The sequence below is a fragment of the Mus pahari genome, chromosome X (genome assembly GCF_900095145.1).
Source record: "Mus pahari chromosome X, PAHARI_EIJ_v1.1, whole genome shotgun sequence".
NCBI lineage: Eukaryota > Metazoa > Chordata > Mammalia > Rodentia > Muridae > Mus > Mus pahari.
Window position 1 is genome coordinate 90938308 of NC_034613.1, and position 8585 is coordinate 90946892.

The following is an 8585-nucleotide window of genomic DNA, read 5'->3' on the forward strand; positions in this document are numbered from 1 at the left end:
GGGGGTATAGGGAACTTCCGGGATAGCATTTGAAATGTAAATAAAGAAAATAAAAAAAAAGAATTCTGCTTAGATCTGTTCCCCACTTTGAAATTGGATTATTTTGGGGTTTTGATATCTAGTTTCTTGAGTTCTTTATCTATTTTGAATATTAGTCCTTTATTGGACGTAAAGTTGGTGAAGATCTTTTCCCAATATGTGGGCTGATGCTTTGTTCTATTTATTAGTGTCCTTTGCCTTACAGAAACTTTTCATTTTCATGAGTTCCCATTTATCAATTGTTGATCTTAGAGCCTGAGGCAGTGGTGTTCTCCTCAGGAAGTTGTCTCCTGTGCCAATGCTTTCAAGCCTATTTCCAACTTTCCTTCCATTAGATTTAGTGTATCTGGTTTTACTTTGAGGTTTTTGACCCACTTGGACTCGTTTGTGCATGGTAATAAATATGGAACAATTTGCATTTTTATACATGCTGACATCCTGACATCTATCTACACATTAGACAAGCACCATTTGTGGAAAATGCTTTCTTTTTTTCAGTATGTATTTCTGTCTTCCTTATCAAAAGTCGAATGTCCCTAGGTTAAAAAAAATGTCCCTAGGTGTGTGGATTTATGTACAGGTCTTCAATTTGATTCCATTGATTAACTTCTCTGTATTTATGCTGATACTATGATTTTTTTTTACACTAAAACTCTGTAGTGCAACATGACATCATGGATGGTGATGACCTCCAGCAGTTCTTTTATTGCTCAGGATTGTTTTAGCTAACCTGTGGTGCTTTTTATCCCATATGAAGTAGAAAATTGTCGTTTCAAGTTCTATAAAAAAGATGTTGGATTTGAACGTGGATTACATTAAATCTGTAGATCCCTTTTGGTAGGATGTCGGTTTTTACTATGTTAATCCTACCAATCTATGAGCATGGGGCACCTTTCCATCTTCTGAGATCTTCTCCAGTTTCTTTCTTCAAGACTTGATATTCTTGCCACACAGGTCTTTTACTTGCTTGGTTAGAGTTAATCCAAGATCTTTTATATTGTGTCTATTGCGGTGGTGTTTTAATGATTTATCTGTAAGTTTGTTGTTTGTATATAGGAGGGCTACTGATTTTTTTAAAAAAATTAATCTTATATTCAGTCATTTCACTGAAAGTGTTTATCAGCTCTGGTATACTTCTTAGGGTTACTTATGTATACCATCCTGTTATCTTTGAATAGGGATACTTTGACTTCTTCCTTTCCAATTTGTATCACCTTGATCTCCTTTTATTTATTATTATTATTATTATTATTATTATTATTATTATATTGCTGTAGCAAGAATTAATTCCTTGCTTTTTTGAGACTTTCACACATGACCACTGTACTTACATAATTTCCTCTTCTCCCTCCCTCCTTCCAATTCCTAATATGAACTCCCACTCTTCCATAATTATTGTTACACACAGAGAGACATACAGACAGAATACTGAGTTCGTTTGGCATTGTTTGTTTGCATGCATGCCTGTTTGCTGCTGACTTCTTGGGATTGGATAACCTATCAAGTACCTCTTCCATAGAGAATACTGATTCTCCCTTTTTTGACAGCCATTGATTTCTTCTAACTCTTCATCTGGGGGCGGAGTTTTATGACATCCCCCCCCCCCATTTTGGCACATTAGTGATGTCATTATACAGGTCTTACTTGGGCTAACACATTCATAAGATTCCATGCATATACCATTCATGTCACATCTAGAAGACTCTACATAGCAGCAGGTGTCCTGGCCCTATGGCTTTTAAAGTCTTTCTGCCTCCCTCTTCTGTAATGTTTCCTGGGTCTTAAATGTAGAGATTGCTTTGTAGACATACCAATTGCCATTAAGCATCCTACAGTTAATTATTCTCTGTACTGACCAGTTTTTAATCTCTGTAGTAGACCCTGCCTTCTCCAAAAAGAAGCTTTTCTGATAAGAGGTGAGAACAGCCTGTGTTTATAAATGACATGGGTAAATCAAAAGTTACAGGGGAAAAAAGGGCCATATTTCACTTGTCATTGTTTCCTATTCCTGCTGAAAAATCAACAGTTTCTGGGGAAAAATCTCTCCAAAAGAAGTACATTGGTTTAATAACAATTTATAGTCATTAGTGGCATGTAAAGCCCCAGTCTTCTGTGAAGATGGCATATTCTGTGAGTACCAGTCAAGATACTTCAACAGTCATTTTTCCTGTTTCTCAAATGTGCTAGAGACAACATATGAGAGATAGAGGTTGTTGTACTTATATTCTCTTTTTTACATTTACATTTTTCTATTTTTTTTAGGGTTTCAGAATTGGGAATCCTTTTAGATTTTGGAAGGTAAGAAGAAGGTAGCATCCATTTTGTAACATAAAATCATTGGTTGTATGCTGGCTCAATTCAAAATGAAACAATAGCCAAGCAAAGTGAGCCTCTATAGCTCTAGAAAAGATTCCTGCCTGAATTAAGGATGCATTCATTGCCAATCTCAGAGTCATTTACAACAGAAACTGTAATCCAATGCAATAGGCTCGCATTTTGGTGAATGCAATGCCAAAATCAAGCATAGCCAGAAAATAAAAGAGTGGATTAAAAAAAAATCTATTTCTTGGCATAAGTAAGGGCAGTATAGGAGTTTTATCCAAGGTAATAACATTTTTTGAATGATGACAACATGGAAATTATATTTAGGGAGCTTATACAAACATATAGGGGCATACTTTAGATATACATTCTTGAACATGTTCAAATTAAGGTCATAGTTCAAGAAAGAAAGATGTCAGACACATTTAAGGTAATGATTAGTGTACATTTGAAGGTTAAAAAATGGCAGTAAAGAACATGCTGTGTCATGCTCAGCTTTGCCTCAAAATGCCTGCCTCCTTTTCAATTAATGACACGAGCTTCAGCCCATCCCCTGGACATCCAGATTTTTTTCTTGAGATTATAATCTTTTTATCATCTTCTTTTCCCAATTCCTACCCCTATGGAATTCAAGCAATTATACTAATCACAGAAACAGCATTGTAGGCACTGTTAAATAGTCTCTACCATTGTGTGAATCAAATTATTGTAATAAGTATCTTTCCTACTGGCTCTCTTTCTCATATTTAGCTAGCTATGGGAAGAAAAATCCATAAATCCATAGTCACCAATTCCCATATTGGTCCACCTGTTATGAACTATCCAATCAAGTCAGAGTTCATACTGGTCAACTAATTCCTTTATGTTTTACCACTACTATTTTTTTCTAATAGCATGCCAAGAGCAGACACTAGACAACTATGACAGGTACTAATAATCTGAGTCTGGTGACATTATACATAGTAGTCAGTTCTATGTCACTTACTCTGCCATGCTTAGCTTTTCTCATGGAAAATCTAATAAAGACACATTCCTTCACTTACTAGATAAATATTGACATTTATGTGGCCCTTTGAAGAATATTGTACCATATTCCCTCGGGAATTGAAAGTAACTAACTTTTATTCTCAAGACATTTGTCTCTATCCCCTTTCTGAAATATCTGGTTAAAAATATTGGATACAGTAGTGGGAGTGGGTGGGTAGGGGAGCAAGGGCAGGGGAGTATAGGGAACTTTCGGGATAGCATTTGNAATGTAAATAAAGAAAATAATAAAAAAGGAAAAAAATGGATACATTTTAATAGGACAATATTGTAGTCAAATATAGAGGAACCTATACAGACTGGAATTTTTTTTCTGCTGCTCAAGGTGATGTTGTCTATTTAGCATTATTATTTCATCAATTTTCAAGATACATGTTAAGATACTGAATTTCTTGCTAATATCTGTAGCTATTTCATGAGAAGTAGCCCTGTATCACAAATGTAAATATTTGAATATTTGAAGATTGACATCACTTTAAATCCTCATAGCTATATTGCTGAGAAAAGGAAAATTACAGTTCTATATGGTTTTCCAGTGATGACAAGTCATAATAAAATAATACTGAATGTAATCTTTTCAGTATTACATGTTTTGGTCTCCATTGCTATAGTGATAGAACACTTTAGTGATGTCACTCATGACAAAAGAATGGACTCTGAGAGAGTTGTTCCCCTGGATTCAATATCTGTTCATAGCAACTCAGAGCACGGAGATGTTTTTAAGAAATATGTGTATATTTTCTCCTTCCCAACCACTGGATGTCAAAACCAAGTTTTACAACTCAGACAAGGGTGACTTATTTCTTGAAGTCCAGATTCAAAACACTTTACCTGAAACTGTGTTTATACAACATGTTTCTTTGGAGCTACCTGAAATGTACACCCCAAAACCATTAAATACTCTCAACCTGGACAGAGAAAATGAGTGTACATTTGGAACCAGAACACTTTTGAAAGCAACAGAAGAACGCTGGTACCTGTACCACTTGCAGGTCAAGGAGGAATACTTGAAGAGAGCAAGAACCCTTAGTGGCCTAATGAAAATGGGAATGCTAAACATTGTGTGGAAAGGGGAACTTGGTGAGACAGAAATGCTATACACAGTCCCACTTGAAAGAGAACCTGAAAGTTGTGGAGACCTAAAGCTATATTTGGAGAAAATTCCAAATACTGTAGTCCTAGAAGAACCATTTCAAATGACCTTCAAGATAACAAATTGCTCTGATAAGGAAATGAACCTGATCGTAAAAATGCACAATACATTTTCTGTTCACTGGTTTGGACGTTCAGGAAGCTACCTTGGCAAGCTGAATCCAGGTTCATCTATTTCATTTACCCTGACACTAATGTGCTTACAGCTAGGTCTGAGAAGGATTTCTGGCCTACGAATAATAGACACAACATTAAAGATCAAATATTGCTATGATCAACTTGCAAATGTCTGTGTAGTGCCTTCCAGGGACAAAATGGAATGCTAAAGAAACTTCCAATGTGATAGTTCCCAAGAATTTTCACAGAAAAAAAAAACTTGTAAAAGGGTTTTCAGCCAAAATCTGATCAACTAACAAGTGCAATGGAAGATAATTTCTCTTGAGACTTTCATTGTCTTTAAAAATTAAACAATTTCTATTTTGAAAAACTAATCTGCCGGTGTTCATCTTATGTGAGTCACCATGCCGATTTTGATTTGGAGTGTGAATTAATGTATGACGCTCACTTTCCTCTCTCCCCCCACACTTAGAAGGTATCTTTTGGATGGCTGTGAGCATCCACTTCTATATTTGTCAGGCACTGGCTGAGCCTCTCAGGAGACAGCTATATCAGGGTCCTGTCAGCAAGCATCCACAATAGTGTCTGAGTTTGGTGATTGTATATGGAATGGATCCCCAGGTGGATCAGACTCTGGATGGTCATTTCTTCAGTCTCTACTCCACACTTTGTCTCTATAATTCCTTCCATGGGTCTTTTGTTCCCCCTTTGAAGAAGGATCAAAGAATCCACACTTTGGTCTTCCTTCTTCTGGAGTTTCCTGTGGTTTGTGAATTGTATCTTGGGTATTCTGAGCTTCTGGGCTAATCCACTTTTCAGTGAGTGCATATGATGTGTGTTCTTTTGTGATGGGTTACCTCACTTAGGATGATGTCTTCTACATCCATCCATTTGCCTAAGAATTCCATAAATTTATAGTTTTTAATAGCTGAGTAGTACTCCATTGTGTAAACACACCACATTTTCTGTATCCATTCCTCTGTTGAGGGACATCTGGGTTCTTTCCAGCTTCTGGCTATTATAAATAAGGCTGCTATGAACATAGTGGAGCATGTGTCCTTATTACCAGTTGGAGCCATCTTCAGGGTATATGCCCAGGAGTGGTATAGCTGGGTCCTCAGCTAGTACTATATCCAACTTTCTGAGGAACCGCCAAACTGATTTCCAGAGTGGTTGTACCAGTTTGCAATCCCACAAACAATGGAGGAGTGTTCGTCTTTCTCCACATCCTCACCAGCATCTGCTGTCACCTGAGTTTTTGATCTTAGCCATTCTAACTGGTGTGAGGTGGAATCTCAGGGTTGTTTTGATTTGCATTTCCCTGATGACTAAGGATGTTGAACATTCTTTTTAAGTGCTCCTCAGCCATTTGTTACTCTCCAGTTGAAAATTCTTTGTTTAGCTCTATACCCCATTTTAATAGGGTTATTTGCTTCTCTGGAGTCTAACTTTTTGAGTTCTTTGTACGTATTGGATGTTAGCCCCCTATCTGATTTAGGATTGGTAAAGATCTTTTCCCAATCATTTGGTTGCCTTTTTGTCTTATTGACAGTGTCCTTTGCCTTACAGAAGCTTTGTAATTTTATGAGGTTTCATTTGGCTCCAGTTGCATATGTAGCAGAGGATGGCCTAGTTGGTCATCAATGGGAGGAGAGGCCTTTGGTCCTGTAAGGCTCTATGCCCCAGTGTGGGGGAATGCCAGGGACAGGAAACAGGAATTGGTGGGTTGGTGAGCAGGGGGAGGAGGGTGGAGGGGAAAAGGGGAGGGTGTTTTCCGGAGGGGAAACCAGGAATGGAGATAACATTTGAAATGTAAATAAAGAAAATATCCAATAAAAATTAACAAAAAAGAAGGTATCTTTTGAGGATGTGTCCTGTGGGATTGAGTAGAGGGAATGAACATAATGTGAAATTGTCCTTCCTTCTTCATTTCTGATTTCCATGCTGTACTCTTTCAGTTGATGTCCTTGTGTCTTGTGAAAGCATTTTCCTGTGTGAACTGATATTTGAATTGATGTTCCTATGGAAGGAAAGACAAAGGAAGGTCATATGTCATGTCTTGGTGATATGACCCTGATGTAAATTAACTAATACACTTCTTGTTGTAGTATATTAGCTATAGTTTTAAGTAAGATTTTAAGTAAGTTTTAAGTTTTAAGCAGATTTTCTTGACAATATTTATTGTGTGCTGCAATTAAAGAGAAATTAGGCAGTGACAAGTAACTCCTTGTAGACATGGGCTATAGAAAATTCTGGAAATTTTGGTAGGTTGTTTTTCTGTTTACTTGCTTTTTGGATGGGGCATTGGCAATGGAGGACCTATTCCTCCTTAAATTTAAACCATCATGCAAATTGATATGTTGCCAATGTATCCTGTCTTGAGTGTCTCTGTCTTGTTCTTCGAATTACCAAAATACAAGACAGAAATTTACATCCTTCCCTTGGTCTTGCAAACTTTATATGCCCCACTGCAGGGGAACACGAGGGCCAAGAAGTGGGAGTGGGTGGGTAGGGGAGCAGGGGACAGGAGGGTATAGGGGACTTTGGGGATAGCATTTGAAATGTAAATGAAGTAAATACCTAATAAAATTGGGAAAAAAAGAGATATTAAGGAAAAAAAACCCTGCTTTTTCCCCACAATCATTTACTATAATTTTTTATTGTAATGCAAAATGCTGTTCCTTATGTAATGGAATCAAGTATAGCAAAGACCTAATGACTTGTAACTCATCTAACTCACCTGTCCAAACAGCACTATGATATAAATATAAATCCCTAGCTGTCCCCTGGTGTGAGAGCAATAACTCTTGTTTGTATTATGGTACCTGACATTAAATTCATTTTTAAATAACATTTTTTATTGTTTAAAAGTTTCATATATTGTTACAAAGCAATTCGGTCATATCCATTCACCACTACCTCTCTTTAACTCTTCTTGGTGTCTTCAACCCCATTCACCCAACATTATATCCTCTTTTTAAATGGTAAGTCTTTAATATTCATATATGCATGGGATGTGTTTTCCTTGAATCCACCTTCATTCCTTAGCCCTCACCAGAGGTTTTTTATGAGGTAGATCCCAATTAACACAGAGATTCACAACTGTTAAATATGCAAAGAATGAAGAACTGTGAAGTGTGTGGCTCTGAATAGAACACACAATAAGCAATACAGAAAAAAAAATGTTTTATGTGTAAATGAGCCAGGAGATAGAGTCAAATGTGCACCATTTCGATTATTTCTGTGGATAATGCATTCATTAATTTTTCTATGCTAATAAAAGTTTGCTTATTTAATAAAACAGTAACAGTAGACACTTTAGAGACAACTTAATCACTGAAAAATGTGAAACTGCCAAATTGTTTAAATTACAGCTTTCCTTTGCATGAATATAACACAAACCAAACAAGTTTATAATCTCAAGCCACTAATGGTCTAATGTGTCAAATGATTTGTTTTTCAGGAGAAAAACAAGGATATAAATAACATCTTTATGCATTATTTATTGCTTAATATATGAATTTATTTTTAATTGGTTTGAATTATTATTCTTTACATGCCACAATATACAACCTTAGAACACTCTATATTTTGTATAATTTTTCTTACTGGTGACATTCTGTTTTTTTTTTTTTTCACGATTCTTTAATACTGCATCCCAGTTTTTGTTGTTGATGATGAATCTTTGTTGTTTGTTTTTTGAGAAAAGTATTATATAGCTGTACTGGCTAATTTTGTGTCAACTTGACACAGCTGGAGTTATCACAGAGAAAGGAGCTTCAGTTGGGGAAATGCCTCCACGAGATCCAGCTGCAGGGCATTTTCTCAATTAGTGACCAAGGGGTGAGGGCCCCTTGTGGGTGGGACCATCTCTGAGCTGGTAGTCTTGGGTTCTATAAGAGAGCAGGCTG

General features: G+C 36.6%; 1 protein-coding gene across 1 annotated transcript; it reads left to right on the forward strand.

Annotated features, from left to right (window-relative positions):
• The first annotated feature begins 4118 nt into the window (after positions 1-4118).
• Positions 4119-4883, forward strand: LOC110314442 (trafficking protein particle complex subunit 13-like). Its single transcript, XM_021188797.1, has one exon. The coding sequence runs from the start codon at positions 4119-4121 to the stop codon at positions 4881-4883; it is 765 nt and encodes a 254-aa protein (XP_021044456.1).
• The last annotated feature ends 3702 nt before the right edge of the window (positions 4884-8585 follow it).

What these genes read in the sequence shown, in the direction of transcription:
- LOC110314442 (XM_021188797.1), top strand. Translation starts at nt 4,119, where the DNA reads ATGTTTTTAAGAAATATGTGTATATTTTCTCCTTCCCAACCACTGGAT.